At 32.4% G+C, this 20,822-nt stretch overlaps 2 protein-coding genes across 3 annotated transcripts; one reads left to right on the forward strand and one right to left on the reverse strand.

Moving 5' to 3' along the window:
• Nucleotides 1-5,030: 5,030 nt before the first annotated feature.
• LOC133694240 (calmodulin-binding protein 60 B) lies at nt 5,031-8,742 on the reverse strand. Its single transcript, XM_062115724.1, has 8 exons — nt 8,231-8,742; nt 8,057-8,132; nt 7,573-7,625; nt 6,850-7,343; nt 6,594-6,754; nt 6,283-6,489; nt 5,959-6,130; nt 5,031-5,871 (listed from the first exon to the last, which is right to left on the reverse strand). The coding sequence occupies exons 1-8, from the start codon at nt 8,320-8,322 to the stop codon at nt 5,378-5,380; spliced, it is 1,749 nt and encodes a 582-aa protein (XP_061971708.1). The 5' UTR covers nt 8,323-8,742; the 3' UTR covers nt 5,031-5,377.
• Nucleotides 8,743-14,321: 5,579 nt separating this feature from the next.
• LOC133695170 (uncharacterized) lies at nt 14,322-18,518 on the forward strand. Of its 2 annotated transcripts, XM_062117026.1 has the most exons (7): nt 14,325-15,511; nt 15,852-16,019; nt 16,307-16,348; nt 16,436-16,516; nt 16,609-16,728; nt 17,207-17,296; nt 17,382-18,518. In XM_062117026.1, exons 1-7 carry the CDS (start codon nt 14,438-14,440, stop codon nt 17,421-17,423), a joined length of 1,617 nt encoding a protein of 538 aa, XP_061973010.1. In that variant the 5' UTR covers nt 14,325-14,437; the 3' UTR covers nt 17,424-18,518. The 2 variants fall into 2 exon arrangements, with proteins under 2 accessions (XP_061973011.1, XP_061973010.1); XM_062117027.1 differs by lacking the exon at nt 15,852-16,019 and having other exon boundaries at nt 14,322-15,511.
• The last annotated feature ends 2,304 nt before the right edge of the window (nt 18,519-20,822 follow it).

Here is a 20,822-nt window from a genome sequence, read left to right on the forward strand (position 1 = left end):
AGGTTCGACAGTGATGACGGTGTTTTGTTTGAGTTAGCGGTGGTTTTCGTCCCTCTATTCTCAATTTAATTTATTATGGACACTGTTTTCTCTATTGTGTGTCATCCCTGCTCTTCATAGTTCATATTGGTAATCACTTGGTTTTTTCTTCAATTATCAGAAGATAATATTTTAAAAAAAAAGTAGTAATTATGGCTATGTATGGATGAAAAGAAAACGTTTTGTTGATATATTCAGTTGAAAATGAGTTTACATCGGAAATAATTTAAAATATGTATTAAGAGTTATATTTATAATAAAAAAATATGTATAGATACATGCGTAGAAATTTTATATATATATATATATATATATATATATATATATATATATATATATATATAAAAGAAGTGAAAGGAAAGCTGGAAATTTTTAAATTTTGAAGCTTTTTTTATGATGTAAAAGTGAAGTCTTTAGCTACATGGTTGAATTTATTAAAAATCAAATATATTTTACCCATAAAAAATAAAAAAAATCTAATGATTATTGTCATTTTGATTAAAAAATTATTTATGAGGTGCATTGCAGCATACATCTAAAATAAATTCATCTTGGAGTATATTCTAAACCAAAGGCTTAAATAGTTTGGTGATTAGCAGTATGATTTTAAGTCATTTTCTATATAAATTGAAAGAAGGATTAAATAATTATTGAGAGTGGGTAAATAAGGTATCAAGATAAAACAAATTATATAGAATAAAGGGATGAAACGACGACAAAGAGAGAGAGAGGACCAAAGTGGCATGAATAATAAAAAGAATGATCGAATAAATGCCATAAACCCGTCATGGTTTCGGGAGGCTAGATATTTTCATTCCATTGGTAATTTTGGCATCTGAGTTGGGAATAATTACGGGATTTGCCGTTGAAAATTTGCGTGGTTTACACGCGTTTCGCTCTATTCTCTTTAGATCGCGGCTAGATTCTTGAAAATTCAACTGCTTTTTGTCGGCTAATTACCGGGGCAACCTTAATTTTTACTGGGTAGCTTACGGTTTTACAGTTATACTCTTTTTTTTTTTCCTTTTTTTTTTGTTAAACCTGGTCTGCTTCCCGCCATGGATGAGCACACTGGGTTGGGCTGATTTTAAAGTTAGGGGTTGAATATTTTTTTCTGTTCTTATTTTAAAAGATTAACCCGTGTCTTGTTTTTAGTTTGGGTTATCTTTGATTTAAAAAGCTATTCATATAATTTTTTTAGTATTTTTTTTTATAATTGTAATGTATTAAAAAAATTATTTTAATATATTAAAAGAATATGCATCACAATATATTTAATTTAATTGCCTTATTTATTATATTTTTAAAAACTTTACTTCTAAACTATAATTATAACATTTGATTTGTTGATTAATCCAGCTCGTGGCCTATGGGGTAATAATGTGGATCACGTGGGCTGTAACAAAAAATAATATAAATCACATATTAAAACTTTATATAATAATTTAGAAAGGTTGATTTCTTTTTTTCAGTGTGTATTCGTACAAATTTAAATATTTTTTCTTATATGTTTATCCTGTGATATAAACCTTAAAAGTAAATAAATAAGATATTATCTAAAAAGCTAAAATGTGTGGTATTTTAACTGTAAAGCTAGTACTTTTCATCCACACAAAATACCTTGCATAAAGCATTGTGTATTTTTTGATAATTGCCTCTAATTTTATTATATAGATTCTATTGAAAACTAATTGCTTTTAATTTTTTTAGTTAGTGATGACATTGAAAGAAGGAGGGCTAGAATGAAAATGACATTCAACATGTATATCATGTTAAAAGTTTCGGGAAAGATATACTCTGGTTATCAAACTTTAAAAATAACATAAATTATATAATTTTGGTACCTCAATATCTTTTTAATACAATTTTGGTACAAAAATTTTATTTTTGTTATTTTTTAGTCCATGGTTGAGAAGAGGGGAGAGACAAAAGTTATTGAATTTCAGCGGTATAGAGATAAAAACACCACTGATGCTGATCTCGGCCACAAAAAAGGTCGGTATTTATGTCAAATGATTCTATTTGTCGATGAAAGTTTATATTATGTGTTTTTTTATCTTTAAAGTTCGTGAAAAAAACATATAAAGTTCGTGAAAAAAACATATATGAGTTCCGGTTGATTTTTGATTTTGGGTTGATTTCGGTTTGTGAGATTGTTTTTGGGTTTTTTAGGTCATGAATATGTTTATCACAATTTCTAAGGTATTTTTCTAAGTATGTTTGGGTAAAAAATGAGTTGAAAAATAGGTTTTTAGATTAAAAAAAAAAACCTTAAACCCTGATTTTTCAACAACCAAGGTGGCTGAAGTCTGGATGAATTCCTAATATATAACTTTTGTAAATGTGAATTTTATTTTTTAGAAAATAAAAAAATTTATTTTCAGATAATATTTATAATATGTACAACATTATATAATATTTTTGTTATTTTATTTTGTTAAATAAATTTAATGTGTGTGTCTATTTATATCATTATTGAATTTAATAAAAAAATTTAGCAAATAAAATCTACTAAATACCCTGTTTTATAATTTTAAATATCTTGATTTGCATATATTTCTTATTTTTTTTTAGTTGTCAATTGTGTTTTTTATTTATTTATTAAAACATCTAGTTTTAATTTATTTGACCACATGTATGTATATACTTTTTTATTTTCAATGAAAATTCTTCAAACTACAATAACATCTATGAGGAAACGTGGGTAAGTATCTAGAGTATTCTTAATCACTGAGCTACTGAAATATACCTTAAGTAAACCCATATTTAATCATATTAATGGAGCATTAGCTTTTAAAATACACCTTTTATTATTATTATTATTATTATTATAGATAGCCAGATACCATGAAAGTAAGCCCACGTGAATTTAGATATTTGTTAACGCAAGGGGATAAATCTCCGACAAAAGACTTGGAAACTAACGCGTGGCACTCCTGTTTGTATCTCAACAACCCTCCAATCAAAGGACACTTTCTAGTCTCTCCAGCTAACCTTCTAGCACTTTTTCCCATGAGAATGACAAAAATAAAAATAAATCTAAACGATTTGATCTTTCCCACTCCCCATTCGTAAAGCTTTGAATATGACGGTAACAAATAATTTTTTTTAAAAAGGTGATGTGTAAATAATGTATTTTTTACCCATATGATGGTCAAACGTAATTTGTTTTAAATATTCGTTATAGAATCAACAGTACAATTTTAAAATCCAGTGCGGCATGACAGATCAACTTGAAGCTTCACTGATTCAGAGCTAAAATTATGCCGTGTTGAAAAAAAAAAAAAAAAAAAGAAAAAATTTAGTGGGATCCGATCAAAAACTTGATTATAACCTATTGATTTTTATTTTTTTACTAAAACAATATCATTTTGATTTTGTTAAAAAAAATTTGATTCAGGACGACTCGGTCAAAACCTGGAACCCGGACCTTGGACCGGATCTAAAAACTATAATCAATAGTAGAATATACCAGGTTTCCAAACCCAGATCAATCCATAAACTTTTTAAGATTTCAATCATAATCAAGCAATTTACCTTGAATTAATTGAGTCATGTCAAGTTTTTTAAAAATAAAAATGAAAATGATATTGTTTTTTTACATTTTAAATAAAAACTAAAATGAATTTAATCTAAATTTAATAATTTTAATAAAATAAATAGATTAATCGGGTTAAGTTACACCCAATTTGACATAAAACCTTCTCAATGATAGATTTTAAACAGACAAATCACTACATTAGTTTATTAAACCGAGTTAGATTTTATAAAAGTAGAAAAATAGATATGTGGAAAAAATATTCTTTCTATTGAACTATTTTGGATTGCGTGGAATTGATTAGTTTTTCACGTGGTTTGTAAATAAAATCTGACTCCACCAATAGAAAAAATTAACGTGGATTCATGACCATGCTTGTATGATTAATTTTACTATCATAATGGAAAAGATTAAAAAGCATATAATTAATGGCTCACATCAATAATGAAGCTAGAGTTTATCTGGCACTTGATTTCATTGAAATACACGTTTTTCTAACAATCAAAGTATTCATGGACCACCTTTCAGTAATCTTAGTTTTTTTTTTAATTATTATTACAACCTCACTTATTTATAAAATAAAAAAATGCAATGAAAATGCTTTTTTCCTTACTTACTCTAAGAATATGATCCAAATTAACCAATGTAATTATGAATTGACTATGGTGGACATTTGAAAAATGGATTGCAAGGTAGATGTTGAATTAGGTAACTCTCCATTAACATGATTACTTTCTACTCATGATTTTAATTTTTAATTTTTTTGGCACATATAATTAGTCACTTAATCAACGAATATCGATGGAGTTGATCAAGTATAAAAATTTAATCAATTAACTAGTTTATGTTTATTTGATAGTGTGGTAATTTTTATTTTTTAAAATACTTTTTAAATCTTTTTGTTCGAAAAAGTATCAATTGATGTTTTCAAAATATTTTTTAATGTGTTGATATTAAAAATTAAAAAAATCTCAAAAAAAATTATTTTAATATATTTTTAATTAAAAAAATAATTTTTAAAAAACAATTTGTATCACGTTACCAAATATATATATATGTTTAGGTTTCTATTTTTATAACAACTTGACGATGATGATAACAATTGCTACTATGTTTTATATATTAATTTTTTTTTATTAAAACAATATTATTTTGGTATTTTAAAAAACTAAATCAATATAGTTTTAAGTGTTTTTTAAAAATGAAAACTTGGGTTCAACTCACCGACTCATAAGCTAACCATTTTAATGACATTACTTGTTTACTTTTACTAGCCTTAAACCCTCAGCCTGGAACTATCCTGCAAATAGAATAAGTTAAATAACACAGCAGCAGAAATAGATTGCACCCATTGCAGCTTCACTGATAAAAAAATCTCTTCGTCGTCAACGAAACGGGACAGCTCAGAATCCATCAAGCATCAATGCAAATGGTGGAATAGCTTGGCACACAATTTTGAGAAAAAGATTCACTTTATGATCATTCTGAACGCTTTGTACAAGAACCCATCTGTGGTAATTTGTTACAGGAAGGTGACGAAACGATTATAGGAATCATCATAAGCTAACAGAAACTAAGGCAACACACAGAAGACCCTTTGTGACATTTTTTACAAGAAGGGCAACTTGGAAGCTATTGTACTAAGCTAACAGACTAAAGGAGTGAGGACCCTTTATTGCATTTGTTACAATGATGGGAAAGAAAAGATTGCAAGAGAACAGGAAATCTAATGACTAACTCTCGTGCACCTAGGGGAGTTTACCTCCTAAATGCCGAGAAGCTTACTACAAGCCTAGTGATTTACATACAGAGACCTTGCGACATTCTTTTAGCTGCGACGTCCCGCATGAATGACCCCATTTTGAGGGCAGCACGAAGCTTGCACCATCTTGCTTTTGGTGCTCGAATCTGGGACACATGGACACCGAAATTTGGATGAGAAGAAAAAATGCCTACATCCCCTTCATTATCTGCAGTGAAGATGAAGGCATTGCCTGGCCCCCATGTTGAATTGCCAGGAGACCAGGTTGATGTTTGGACATCAGACATGTCCCCAGCACTTAATTGCGTGCTTGTCAGAACTGGCCAACCATTTGGAGACCAACTGTTTTCCCCATTGTAGGGAAGGGGGAAAAAATCTGTAAACTTGAAGCTGTTCCGAAACACTTGAGGGAGTGCTTCCACTTGATGACTAGTCTGAGATACGGACACTTCTAATGGACTGCCGCTTTCTGCATATCCATATGATGTTGAACTAGGTGAGTTGTAGAAATCCATCCGCACTTCTTGCTGATCTGCACAAAACATCTCAGAAAAATGAGAAGTGTGAACTTGGAAGCACTGATTTCAGAGACAATTATGGCAATTGCAAGCTCATATACCTTGGCGTGCGACTGGGAATTCAAGTTGCTGCAGAGCTAGATTTGGATCATTAAATGGCCCAGCCTGCAGGGTTGTGAAGGACCTTGAGGGGCCAAAGAGAGCAGTAGCATCCATCTGGATGAAGCTGTCCAAATTCTCATAAGCTTGCCGCTTGATGTTTTCCACCAAGACCTACCAGATTTAACAAAGAAATTGATCAATCACATGGAAAATAGAAACAATGGACATTTCAAGAAGGGGCTGTCTGTTCCAATCAATGAATCAATCTAGAGTGTCTAAATTGAAGGATTGCCACGAATCCCATGGTCTTATGCACCACTTACTTTTTGAGGAGGGGTGAGATTATGCAGGGGTTCGTAGTTATGGCCATCAAACATTGCTCCTACAACTTGGTAGACGGAATCGAAGAGCAGGCCGATGCTTTGTCCAGCATCAAAGTAACTATAGAACTTGCTATCATCTACAACACAGGTGGTAGCATGCCTGATGATGGTATCCCATGTCCTCTTTGAGATACCACATCCAAGTACCTGCAATCCCATGGTTGTGATGGATTCATTAGGTCAAATACTCGTAAAACCTTGAACAGCTTAATAAAAGAAATAAGGGTATGAAAAAAAGGAGATTCTCTTACATTGCGCAGCTTTGTTGGATCGATCATATACAATCGCAGAAAGTCCTGGACGGATTTAACTCCATCATTTGCCAACCGCTTATGGAATGCACCATCTTTTGCTATCTTTTCCAATCGCCATATTTCATCACGGAAGTGTGGAGGGTGATGTTTCTGATACGCTGGATGAACAAATTAACTGTCAGTCTCCTTGTTTTATCATAGATTTTGCTAGAAACAGACAATATGTAGAGTTGAAGTTGAGTTTCCAACTTACACTCTCCGCGGTGATCCTTAACCACAAAAGCTTCGCTTCTTCCTTCTCTAATCCTCGTTTCATCAGAAACCTTTTGCACAGGTCTAGCACCTAACCTAAACTTTCTGCTTCTCTGCCAACTAGAGTTATCGGTGAACACCATATCACCTAGTTGGCCAACACCATCTCTCAATGTAATAGTGAGGTCTCCGGTCACCAAAGGCCTCCGACCTTCTCTTTCACGAATCACCCTCGCTGTGAATTCAGCCTCGGTCCAATCTTCTTGATCATGAGAGCCAAAATCAGCATCAAGGGGAACTATTTCAATCTTCATGGAAGCTAGAGGACCAGATGTGACAATTGTGTTGGTATTGGCATCCATCAACACAATCGTGACTGGTTTGTCATCCTCAGCTTCTATCTTGCCACCAGTGAAGATGGTGGAGGGCAATTTGTTAACAAATTGCAACATCAAGCCTCTTTTTACAGATGTCTGAGGCTGATTAAGCGAGGACCTGCAAGAACGTGAGCAAAAAATGAATTTGTTCTGATTAGAACCACAAGGATAGCAAAGGTTATAGACTTTTTATGTAAATTTTTCAAGATCAATACAAGCTGGAACCAGTCACAACAACTGTTCAATTGGATCAAGTTTAATTTGGTCTCAACCTTGCCGTGCCTAGATTGTTACGGAGCTTTTAACATATTTTTCAAAGATAACAAGCAAAAGAAGCGATAGTTTACCTTGAGGAGGATTGAAGAACTCTTTGAACTGTTCGTTGCACCTCATCTCGGATCTAAACAATCAAGAAACAGAACAAAATTTTAAAGACCGCCCAGAAATCATTCAATACTTCCCAGTTTTAAGAATTTGAGCTATTTCAATCAGATAAATCTTTTTACAGGCCAATCCTTATTATAGAGTACTATATGTTTACTCATGGAAACCAAAATAGCCAACAAACACACACAAGAAGAAGAGGAAGAGGAAGAGGAAGAAGGCAATGAGAAGAACAACTCAAAGTATAGCAGAACCTGTCACAAATCCTAATCACAGATTGAACTTGAAAATTGTCAAGTTGCTGTTTTGAATGATCACAAGTTACCATTTGAACATAAAACTAAGTGAAAATGGACTTGGTTAAGAAGAACACTATTACAAATGGAAATAAAATAATGCAAGCTATATTCATTCTGTAAGAAATATAAAAAGAGAGAGAAATCTCACCACAGCTCGAAGAAATGGTTCCATTTCAGACACCAAATCAGTCACAGAAAACCTTCCCATCACATCACTAACAGCACTGCAAGAAGAAAACCATGAAACCCAAATTAAAAACTGTTAAACCAGCAGCTAAAATCATTAAAAATTCACAAAAAGAATGAAATAAAATCAACCCACTTCTTAAATCTCTTTGATTCTTGAGCTGCAGGGGCTCCCATCGCAATCCCATCTCCCCCATCAGCAAACTGAAAATCCCTCTTCGACGACATCAGTACAGATTCCAACAACAACAAAAACACCCTTTTCAAGAAATGTACAATAACCACTTGAAACTAAAAGATTATGATAAGTACAGAGAGCAAACACTTGAACTGCGTTGGCTTAAATAGAAAGTTATTAAATTGACTTAAAATCAGTATGATATTTAATCAACAAGTAGAAGCTGCATACGAAGCTTCATTTTTATCAAATTCAAAAACATCATCTACAAAGAACACGCTATTGCTCAAAAGTCAAGGATCAATTTTTGATAAAGCTCAACAAATAAAAACAACAACAAATCCTGTTTTTGGACTCTCCAAGGTATCAAAACAAACGTTAGAATAGAGGAGATATCAAGCTGAAATTTGTTAAATAAAAAAAGACCAAGAACTTGGCGCGAATGATACCTAACCTTTTATACTACACACACAGTCACACACACATAGACACCCTACGTGCGTTGAAATCTTGTACAAGTTAAGGAACTATCCGCGTAAATAATGATTGAAAACTACATTCCCACTAGTGCTTATTTATGTTATATACGAAGAAAAAAAATTCAATCATTAAAAATTGTAATAAAGTGATGCATTGTGAATTTTTTCAGGATATCTTAGATTATGCTTGCAGATTCAAGATTTAGATCAAGGAAATCTATTAATAAAGTAAATTCACTTAATCATTTCATTTATTTTGTTCGTAAAACTTTTTGAGATAAATATTATATATTCCAAATATAAAGCGAGTCTTCGTGTTTTATTAATAAAACCCACCTTTTGAAATTCGTTGGATTTCTATTATTTTTTCGTCTTTTTATGAAATTCAACGCGTAAAACATAGTTATTTTTAATAATAATAATAAAATAATATATCGTGTTAGCTTTTCATCTATATATGATCATGGTATTTTCAGGTATATTTATTAGATTCGAGATTTAAATATAAAAAGTCAAGAAATGGAGTGAAATTACTTGATTATCTCAACTAAACACGTGGCTGATTATATATATATTTCAATTTGGTCCCTTCAAATTTAAACTTATCAATATTAACCTCATGATTTCTCATATGTCCAATATTACAATTACTTTCACTTGGATAGCTAGCAGCCTAAAACGACCGGGCGACGTGCTTACATCTTCCAACCTTTTCTCTCACCAGTATTTTCCTTCATTTTTCCCTCCCAAAACTTCATTCATGCAATGCGTTGTTTTTCTACATAAATACTTAAAAAATTCAAAGATACTCGATGATATATTCAAAAAATGACCACTTCCCCCACAGGAAGCTTTAAAAACTTTCGGATTGAATTTAGAAAATCTTAAACTATAGGGCCCTAAATGAAACATTAATGTGGAATCCATGCGGCTTTAATTAGATTAATTCGAAGTTAAAAGCCTTTTCAAGCTACCACAACGTATTTCCTTTTAAAAATAAAAGTATAGGTTACTCGAGAAGAAACTTTTATCATTGAATTAATTTATATAATTAAATTAAATTAACTCGAGTTAATTTATTTAATTAAAAATTTAAATTAATTTCAAGTTAGATTTTGATTTATGAGAAATAGAATCAAAAGATTTGAATATGGGATTGTTTTTTTAATTATTTGGAAATTAATTAAGAAAACACTGTAGCTTGACGCGTCACTAATGCTGGAATAGAAGGTCGCTGGAAGTTAGTGTCCGGAATTTCTATGCCACGCGTTATAGATTTGGGAAGCGACGGCTTTGAAATAGACCATGCAAAACACAAAACAATTTTGGGATCTTTGAATTAAAATCTGAAATTTCTAATTGAATTGGTCTAGAAGAATTTGAATTTTGAATCCTGAATTCAATTCAATTTATATTCAAGATTAATCTGTCTTACACATTTACTTTTGTCTTAATCTATATTCTTTCTAACATTAACATTACTTTCTTTATATTTTGTTATTAATTTTTTTCAAAGTTATTAAACTTGGCATGATTTATTTAAATCACAGGCAATATAAGTTAATTTAAGTTAATTCAATATATTATTATGTTAAATTGTTTTTTTTTAAATAAATGATGTAATTTTATTTTTTTAAAAAAATCAAAATCAAAATTGAATTTTACTAGATTTATTAAGTCATGAACTGACTTATCAAATTGATTGAAATTGACATGAGAAATTTTCATCGCATTTAACTTGAAATTCAATCCAATCTAAATTCATGTTTTGCTTGTTGACCAAGTTTAACAACACTATATATTTTTTTATTTTTTTGGTTATTCATCAAAATTAAAGGCAATGATTTAAAACTATAACACGTAAGTACTGGAAATTAGGTCTTTCCACTCCCAACTCTTATGTTTTACTGGCCCTTTCTATTTCCGTTTGGTTAAAAAATGTCTCCGGTATGTGCTTCATTTTAAAAAAAACTAATGAGAGGTTTTTTTTGGTATCATTTATGTTGTTTTTTTCTTAAAAAAATTAGCGAATTGTCAAGATTTTCAAAAACTTTGATAATAATTGTAGTATTCAAATTTTTTTTACCTTAGACATGACAAACTAGAAAATAATTAGACAGAAGTCATTTTTTGTAAAGGATATTAATTAGATATAGCATTTATGTGGTAGCATAATCAAATTAAGTTCAAAATAGTTCGTGTTTATGATAATCTTTTCACACTATATGGCAATATCGAGCAACAATTGTTAACATGCTTTGAAAATTAATGTGAATGAGTTGTATATTCTAGAGGATTGATTTGTAGATATTATATAACACGTACGATATATAACACCCATTTCCCCATTTATCATCATAAACAATAAATATCAAGGATTGAGCTCGAGCTCGAGCTCGAGATCTTAATTTCGATGGGAATTTCTAGAAGTTAAATCACAATTCATCACCAATTAAGCAGGAAAACGATTTGATCTCATATTGCAAGAAGCAATGGAATGAAACGGCTGTTTCAATTGACAGCCAAGCTACCTAGCTACCAAGTACCAGTCACCATGAATGCTCAGGAAAATAGAGGTCTACGTGCATGCATGCTGGCCCATTCAACTTGAAGCGACTGCACATATATATTTCTATTTCAACAGCTCATGTTATCATCACGAATATAGACCATGCATGTTCTAAAAGATCTCCCTCTTAATTTCCACAGGTTTCACGCGTGTTCACCTACCTCTTGTTGTTTTCGTACAGTGAACAAAAAACAAGAACTGTTCGTGATCGTGATGTTGAGGGGAAGGGAAAGAGCCTCTCGTTGGTTTCTCCAAGTCAAGCATTTCACTATCTATCTTCGTCATTTTCATTATTGCATGTGTGAACCATTCAATGCAACGTGGAAATAATGCTGCACAATCGAGAAATCGATCTCGTGAATTAATGATACCAATGCCATGCTTGTGATCATCTTATTCACATTCGTGAGCTTCATGTTAATTAGGAGATTAATCAATTTTATTACATTATATATAGTGAAAAAATTGAAGTTATTAACTCTCAAAATTTGCTATTTTAAGAAAAACAGATCCATAACCATGGCTCAAGCTAGCCAACTTACACCCTAACTTGTTGTATTTTATATCTAATGACATGTTATCTCAAGAGCTAGGTTAGCACGTCGACCGTGAAGAAGATATGCTCATTTTCTTGGCTTTTTATAGCTCAAACTTTGAGATTAATACTTGGAAAAATTTGTTATATTCCTCTAAATATGTACTAGATCCATGCAAATAGTTGCGGATTTAATTAAGATCATCTAGAAAGAGAATTTAGTCTTGGTTCACGTGTCACGTGTAAGATAACACGAGAATTGATTTTTATATATATAACCCACATATGTTTTCTGGTAATTTTCACGCGGCCTCACATGAATTAAATCTGAGGGCATTGATCAAACAGCAACACATAAAACTTGAGGTCTAAAAGACATTAATTGAATATTAGTAGGCCATTGATTGATTCAACTAAGCAGAGAATGTCACTGGTGAAGTCTTGTCCTTGTCGGTCCTCCTGGGCTCATGGGACTTTGATTTGCTGTCCAGGAAGAATAAATATATAGATCAACTATAGTATTGGAGAATATTTTTTAAATGTTTGATTTCGACGGTCTTGTGGGACTTATATTTGCCATGCTGGCTACCGTGGTCACTGGCACGCACATGGTGAATTTAGACCCCGAGGATGGTGTTAGGTCGACCCGCCATGCCTTTTCGGGTTTTACAAGTACTGTGGTCAATAATCAGTGGTCATGGTTTATGAGTCAAGTGGCCGGAGATGGAGTTACCGAAGTTTCTGTGCAGTTTCTGGGTGTTCTAATTTTCTCTGTTGTATTTTCTAGGAAAATTCTTGGAACCTGCGACTCTCTTGATACACTGCAGTTCTTCTTCTTCTTCTTCTTTTCCTTTTTTCCTTCTGTGTTGTTGAACTTCTGCGAGTGTTGCTCTTGATTGATTCTCAAAAATTTTGATTTTATTTTATTTTATTTAAAATGATTTTTTTATTTTTTAGATTGTTTTAATATGTTTATATCAAAAATAATTTATAAAAAATAAAAATAATTTACTTTAATATATTTTTAAACAAAAAAAAACTTTAAACAAGTATCCTAAACAGGCAGTAGATGTGATCTCAGCAAATGTAATGCTGATTTCTGATGCTTTCTTGGGGCTTACGTTTTTGACTATTGTGAGAAATTAATTAATTATAGGCCCAGGATTTAAAATTCGAAAGAGTCAAGGTTAGGCTTCAAGAAATGAAGAACAGTTAGGGTTTCCGTTCAACTCCTGCAAGGGTCAACAGCAACTAGGGCATAGAGTCCATGAAGGTGTTGCTAACAGCTGACCCAGTCGAAACCCGTAAACAGGCCTGAAATTTAATATTAGCTCATGGCCGAAAGCACATAAAGGGTAGCTAATACTTGATCCAATTGAAACTCTATTAAATATTAGTGTTGGGTTGCTATATTGAAATATATTGAAATAAGATTGATAAAAAATAATTGGGATAAAGGGATATATATTTATGGGTGTTTTTTTTCTTAAAAAAATAAAATTTACTTCAAATATATTATAATAAATATATATTTATGTATCTAAATATTCATTTTTTAACAAAACACCCATAAATATTATTTTAAAGCATTGATCATATATAATTTAAGTGATATGATAAAATTAAAAAAAGTAAATTAAAAGTTAAACAAAAGAAAAGGCTTATAAAACTTAAAATTAAAGTTTATTTAAGTAATTTATCTTTATTCTAATTCCAATACTTGGCATGAATATCAATTGAATCTTGCTTTTGAGGTTATTATTTGGGGTACAAGTTTAGAAAAATTTGGAAAAATTAACTTTTATAATCATTAAAATAATAATAAAAATCATCAAACCATTGAAGATATTCATAATTTTTATGTTATTGATATTGACAAAAGTTATATCTAAATATGTGTATCATCTGAATATAAAATCAAAAGGTAATTTAAAACAAATTATCTCAAAAATTAGCTTTCTTTTTAGTTTTAGTAACAAAAAAAAAATTTCAAACTAATTTTTATATAAAAAGTTTAAAACCCTATTTGTTTTTATATTTAAAAAATATTTTTAAAAAAATTTGTATTTTTTTCTCTGCTTCAAATTAATTTTTTTTTAATATTTTCAAATCATTTTAATATGTTGATATCAAAAATATTTTTAAAAAAATATTTTTTTTTATTTTAATATATTTCAGAACGTAAAGCACTTTAAAAAATAATCGTTACTATACTTTTAAATACCCTATCTCAGTATGAAGACATCATTATTGTGTAAACTAATATTTATAAAATATTTTTTTTTTTGATATTTTTAAAAATTAAATTTTCAATAACAATGCAGATAATAATTTTTTTTTATCAACCAAAATAACTTTTAAAATAATAAAAAATAATAAAAAAAGTGTTTTATTTTTAAATATTAGAGTTTTTTTTATAAAATAAAAATAAAAATAAAAATAGATCGTGATTAAGTTACTACCTAACACAAACATCATGTACTTATCTCTACCTTTCCTCTTTCCCTTAGATCAAAATCAACAAAATCCACAAAGGAAATCTATAAAAAAACTCAAAATACCCAACAAAAACCAGACAAAACATGACCCCATCAAACAATCTCTTTGCTTCAATAGACATGGGAACAAACTCCTTCAAAATGCTAATAATCCAGACAGACAAAACAGGAAAATTCCTTACTATTGATCGCTACAAAGACCCAGTCTGTCTTGGTCGTGACTTTTCTTCGTCAATCTCCAAAGAATCCCTTTTTAGAGCTGTAACTTGCCTTAAAAGATTCAATCAAGTACTCAAAGCCAACAAAATCTCCCCCCAACGGACAATATGTGTTGCCACTGCTACTGCACGTGAAGCAAGTAATGCTTTTGACTTCAAAAGATCAGTTCTTGAATCAATTGGCTTTGAAGTTTCTGTTTTGTCTGGTGAAGAGGAGGCAAGGTTTGTTTATCTGGGTGTGCTTCAGTTTTTGCCAGTTTTTGATAAAAGAGTTTTGGTGATTGATATTGGAGGTGGGTCTACTGAGTTTGTGATTGGGGAAAGAGGGAATGTTGTTTTTGGGGTGTCTTTGAAGTTGGGTCATGTGGGTTTGACTCAAAAGTTTGGTAAAGATTGGAACTTGATGGAAATGAGAGAGTTTGTCAAGTTGGTTATTAAGGAATCTGAGTTGGTTGAGAAAGTTAAGGATTTTGGTGGTTTTGAGGTTGTTATTGGGACTTCGGGGACTATTAGAGCTATTGAAAGGGCTGTGTTCAATGGTTATGGGAAAGAGTGTGTTGAGGGTAATGAGGTTTTTTTAAGGGATTGTAAGAGGGAGTGGAAGTTTAGTAGAGGGGAATTGAGTGGTGTTGTTGAGAGAGTGTGTAGAGAAGGCGAGGAAGAGAGGGTTAAGAGAGATGGTTTTTTCAAGAGGAGATCAGAGTTTATTGTTGCTGGTTCTGTGTTATTGGAGGAAATATTTGAGGCGGTTGGAATTGAGGAGATGGAGGTTTCTGAGTATGCATTAGGAGAGGGTGTTATTGCTGAAACGTTGTCTAAGGTTTTTGAGGGTTATGATTTGAATGCGAATGCGAGGTGGCATTCTGCTGTAAGGCTTGCAACAAGGTTTAGCGGGAAGAAAGGAATTAAATCTGCTGCACAATGTTCTAGCATTGCCAAGGTATTATGAAGTTCCTGTGTTTGTTTACTTTCTTGAAACATTCATTACAGTGGAAGTTAATTTCTTGTTGAATGATGAAGAAAATGCTAGATTTAGCTGCCTGCGTGCCAATCTGAATGTACTTCATTGTGGCTTAAATATGTTCGTTGTTGTTACTAGGTGAGAATAATTTGATGCAGCATCATTTCTATTGTCTGTCGGTTTTGGACTTTTGAGTTTTAATTCAAGCATTAGCCCTAAATGAGAAACGAAATTAAACTTTAGCTTTTAGATATTCTATTATTCTATTAGAATAGGAAAGGATTGTTGGAGGAGATGAATTACTTGATGATTTCTACAGGAGATCTTTGAGGGCTTGAGAAAATGGGGTGAGGTTGCTGGCAATCAAATCAATGTCTTCTTGGATGTAAAGGATCTTGAATGTCTTGAAGCTGCTTGTTTACTTCACAGTATAGGGCTCATCACTGGTAAAAAGGGTTACCACAGGCAGTCTTATCACATTATCACGGTGAGTTCTTTGCTCTTTTCATGAGCATGATGTGCAGAGCTCAATGCTTTTACAATGACACAATAATGTTGCATGAGTGCAATATATCCACCTACTCGGTGAAATGTGGCTATGAAATGTAGTTGGATACAGTTTGAATTGTGTGTCAGTTCTATGAAGTCTAGTTCTCAATAATTTGCGTTGAGAAGTGCCATTTTTCTACTTTTAAACGTCTTGCGTGGTTATAGAGAGTTATTGTTCTCTATTAGTTAAACTTTGTTCCTGACCAACTTTACCATATTTTGTAGAATGGAAATCATCTTCAAGGATACAGTGCTGAAGAAGTCAAGGTAAGAGTATCTACCTGTTGATCATGCTTTGTCCACAATATGCACATCTGAGAATGCTCTCTGTGCTGATAAAAGTTTATTTTATAGTTAATAGCGCTGCTTACAAGACATCACAGGAAGAAATTCCCTAAATTTGATGGAGGCTCATTACAAGAGTTTTCTGAAGAGGTATCTTATATGCTGTATGCTCCTCTTTCCAGTAGTGAAGAGTTGTACGCGCTTACAATTTAATCTAACATGTTTTTCTGTGTTGATTTCAGTTAAAGCAGAAATTCAGAGTTCTTTGTGCAATCATACGGTTATCAGTTGTATTGCAGCAGAGTGATGGTTTGAACTTCCAAGATATGGAATTTCTGCATTCTCAAGAAGGGTTCAAACTGGTAAGCTTTGTCAACTTATGAAATGAGCATCTAGAATGTTCTGATCTTGGGAATGAGTAGCTGCCTACATAAGTGATGATTTTTTTTTTTTTTTTTGGGGGGGGGGGGGGGTGGGGGGTGTGTGGGGGGTGGGGATTCTGAACAAGAGCTGGAAATTAATTTAAATGGAGCAAGAGTGATACCAAAATTATTTTGACAAGGAGGATTGGTTTGGGTGGAAAAAGAAAACTCTAATTTATACATTTGCTTTATATCTTGCAGTACCCCACACACTTATTCTGCACCGTTCCTCGTGTAATTATTGTCAGTTGTTTGTATCAGAATGTGTCTATATTGTATCAAATGGTCTCTCGTACACGCATACACATGAAGTTTCCATTTTTTGTTTGAAGTTTGCTGTCATAGCCATCCATCGCGTTCTCATGTGCTGCCTTTGGCAAAAATCATTTATGGTGCGCTGACTGAAATTTCACTATAGATATTCAGGGAAGCAGGGGCCATAGCTAGCTTTCCTCTGCCTGAAGACATGGGGAAAGAACTAAGAAATGAGTTGGAACACTTCAAAATTGTAAGTTTTTTCAGCCTAAAATTAATTTGATTACTTTTAAAACAAACCCTTCTGATTAAAAATGTGAATCCTTACCCTTATTCAGGTATTCCAGCAAAATTTATTGTTGGAAGTGTTGCCAGAATAGATGCCAAACACTTAGTACACTGTAAAAGGTAATATAGCTCATAGACTGGGTTGCATCAGTGATTCCCAGTCAATTTACCTTGAGAACAAATGGTACCTGGTGGCACGTCTACATTGTTCATTTGTTGTTGTTCTAAATATGATGGTAACTCAACCTCAAGTTCGTATTCTTTGTGTTCTGTATGGTGAAAATCTCATTGGAAAGTTAATCTACCACTCGAAGTAAAAGGCCTTTATTTGGAGAGCTTTATTTGGATATGCAGCTAACTAGAGAAAATTTAGTTAGAAGGGGCCACAGCTAGACATTGTATGTAGCGGACCAGCTTCCTGGTCAGCCCCTATTTCACATCCTTCTAGCTATCCCTGGGCAGCAGACTAGTTGCCGGACAGACAATCGGTGCTACTCTCACAAAATATAGCTCCCTTGACCTTCAAAGAGAAGCTGGGAATGCAACGGTTTCTATGGAAGTGGAGAAAGTTCAGCTGGTGTTTGTCATTGCTTGGCCTACCTTCCAGGAGAGAAACTTCATGATCTTCCTGGCTAAAAGTTGCTTTTTACACTTTCTGCCTTTTCCAAGCAGCAACATGGCTTGAAAATACACCTGGAGAATGATAAAAGAGTGAGCAGTCTATTCCAAACCAGGGGCGGAATCCTCCACAAGAGGGTTTGGGGAAAGTTGTACTCAGATTCAGAATCCTTCAGAAACATGGGGGTGTGCTTCCAAGTTTGTAGAAGAATGCCTTGTAGTGGAGGAAGCTTTGACAGTTGATATGTGCTAGAAATGCTCGACTTTGAAATCACATTGTTTGAGCTTGATTCAAACCCTTAAATCAGAGGCACCTGTCTTTAATAAGTTGGCCGGATTGCAGCAGAAATTCGTCAGCTGCCCTGTCTTATGCTTTTGTAATTTCCACTCCGCACAAAAGTCCTTGTAATAGCTGCATGTGAATTAAGCCAGTTAGCCCTCCTCTTTACGAGGAAAGATTATGGATAGATAGAAGAAAGTTCAGTTGGCATTCAGGGAATTATCAGTTTCTGTGTTCTTTAACTCTTTCTTGTGAATGAAAATAACAATATGTTTCTTGGTGCTCAGAATTAGCGAAGCATTCATGACATGCTTGAATAAACCCTTGTTTATGATTACCAGGCCGAGCCCTACATGAACAAGCTTATGTTCTTTTTGTGGGCTTGGGCCCTCTTATCAACAAATCCAAATCCCAATACCAATCTCACGCGCCAGCTGCATCATACTTATTGGACCGAGTCCAAGACTCATTTATCAAGTTAACTCATTTTATACGTTGATTGTCGACTCTGTATTGTTTTACTTTTATTTATTTTTTTAAAACTTAAAACAACTTTATTTAGAATTAAAAAAAACTAAAATAATATCATTTTGGAGCAACTTGCAAACCAGTTTGAAAAATAATATGGGCTGGGCATGGTTTTGGATTGAGAGTTCACTAAATCGAAAAATCTGCTTAATTTAATAACTACCGCATGGTCCACTGAGTTGAAGAGATAGTGAGTGACAAGTAGCACAAAATTGCCGGCCAAAAGGTTACAAATATCTCTAATAAAACGAATTTTTTTTTAATAAAAAAAAGGGAGGAAGAGCCGACAAATTCCTTTTTTTTTTTTTTGGCTTTTTTCAAAGTTAGCCTAGCAAAATGAGTTAACTTGTGATTCAAGGTGTGGCTTTTCAAGGTTCGTGCGAGCCATAGCTACATTTTCCCTTGCTTGTTTTTCTCATACATTGAAGACATTAGTTGAGTTTTGGATCATATAATTAAGGTTGTTTTTTTCTTACTATATAGTAACTAAATAAATTAAATTTTTTGGAATTCGAATCTACTTAACTTAAAAGTTATTGGATACACAGTTTTTAGATTATATAATTAATATATAACTAAATGTTCCAAGCATTAAAAAAAAGCATCTTTGATCAAAATAATCATCTAACTAGTTTACTAATTTTTAATTAATAATCATAAAACCACAGTCCTGGATTGAAGCAACTAGACCATAGTCATTAAACCCGGCCCGGGGGTTGACCTGGCCAAAGGGCCGGGTCCCGGGTTTCATGGGTCAACCCGGGTCAACTCGGGTCAACCCGGATTAACCCGGAAAAATTAAAAAAAAATTAAAGTTTTAATATTTCATATGAAAAAATCCATGTAAATATAGATTATACATATTATGAAGTTTAAAAGAATATTTTAAAATTTTTTTTATCCCACATTGAAAAAACATAACTTTTTCCTTGGAAACGTAGAGTATATATACTAATGGGTTTCAAATCTCACATTGAAAAAACATAACTTTTTTCATGGGAACATAGAGTATATATATGAAAGGGTTTCAAATCCCACATTGAAAAGATAATATATTATCCTTTTAAGTTGAAGTATTTAAACCAAAAGGTTTTTTATCCCACATTGAAAAAACATGGTTTTTTTCATGGGAACATAGTGTATATATATGAAAAGGCTTCAAATCCCACATTGAAAAAACATGGTTTTTTACATGGAAACATGGAGTATATATATGAAAGGGCTTCAAATCCCACATTGAAAAGATATTATGTTATCCTTTTAAGTTGAAGTACTTAAATCAAAAGGTTTTTTTATCCCACATTGAAAAAACATGGTTTTTTTCATGGGGACATAGTGTATATATATGAAAGGGCTTCAAATCTCACATTGAAAAAACATGGTTTTTTACATGGGAACATGGAATATATATATGAAAGGGCTTCAAATCCCATATTGAAAAGATACTTTGTTATCCTTTTAAATTGAAGTATTTAAACCAAAAGGTTTTTTATCCCACATTGAAAAAACATGGTTTTTTTCATGGGAACATAGTGTATATATATGAAAGGGCTTCAAATCCCACATTGAAAAGATATTATGTTATCCTTTTAAGTTGAAGTATTTAAACCAAAAAGTTTTTTTATCCCACATTGAAAAAACATTGTTTTTTTTCACGGGAACATAGTGTATATATACTAATGGGTTTCAAATCCCACATTTTTTTAAAAAAAAAACCGGGTCTCGTCCGGGTTTGCTCGGGTCGCCCGGGGTTGGTCGGGCTGTTGCCACAACCGGTCTTTTATTAAACCCGGACCGGTCCAGCCACCAGGTCGACCGGGTCCCGGGTCGACCCGCCGGGCCGGGCCGGGTTTAATAACTATGAACTAGACTCTTTATGGTTTTATATTTATTTTTATATTATAAATGATCGGTCGATTTTAACACGTGTAAACTGCGTTTGTTTATTGGAAAGTAGTTTTCAGAAAACTACTTTCTAAATTTTCATGTGTTTATTTGCTATTAGAAAAATTGGTTAACGAAAAACACTTTTCAGTCAAAGAAAAATTTGACTTGGTTTCTAGAA

The sequence above is a fragment of the Populus nigra genome, chromosome 5 (genome assembly GCF_951802175.1).
Source record: "Populus nigra chromosome 5, ddPopNigr1.1, whole genome shotgun sequence".
NCBI lineage: Eukaryota > Viridiplantae > Streptophyta > Magnoliopsida > Malpighiales > Salicaceae > Populus > Populus nigra.

Excerpts from the sequence above, each read along its gene's own strand:
- LOC133694240 (XM_062115724.1), bottom strand. The coding sequence starts at position 8,322 with ATGTCGTCGAAGAGGGATTTTCAGTTTGCTGATGGGGGAGATGGGATT. Across the intron at positions 6,755-6,849 it reads TAAGGATCACCGCGGAGAGT|CGTATCAGAAACATCACCCT; the intron begins GTAAGTTGGAAA and ends TTGTTCATCCAG. Across the intron at positions 6,490-6,593 it reads ATCCAACAAAGCTGCGCAAT|GTACTTGGATGTGGTATCTC; the intron begins GTAAGAGAATCT and ends ATGGGATTGCAG.
- LOC133695170 (XM_062117026.1), top strand. The coding sequence starts at position 14,438 with ATGACCCCATCAAACAATCTCTTTGCTTCAATAGACATGGGAACAAAC. Across the intron at positions 16,349-16,435 it reads ACAGTGCTGAAGAAGTCAAG|TTAATAGCGCTGCTTACAAG; the intron begins GTAAGAGTATCT and ends TTTATTTTATAG. Across the intron at positions 16,729-17,206 it reads CTCAAGAAGGGTTCAAACTG|ATATTCAGGGAAGCAGGGGC; the intron begins GTAAGCTTTGTC and ends ATTTCACTATAG.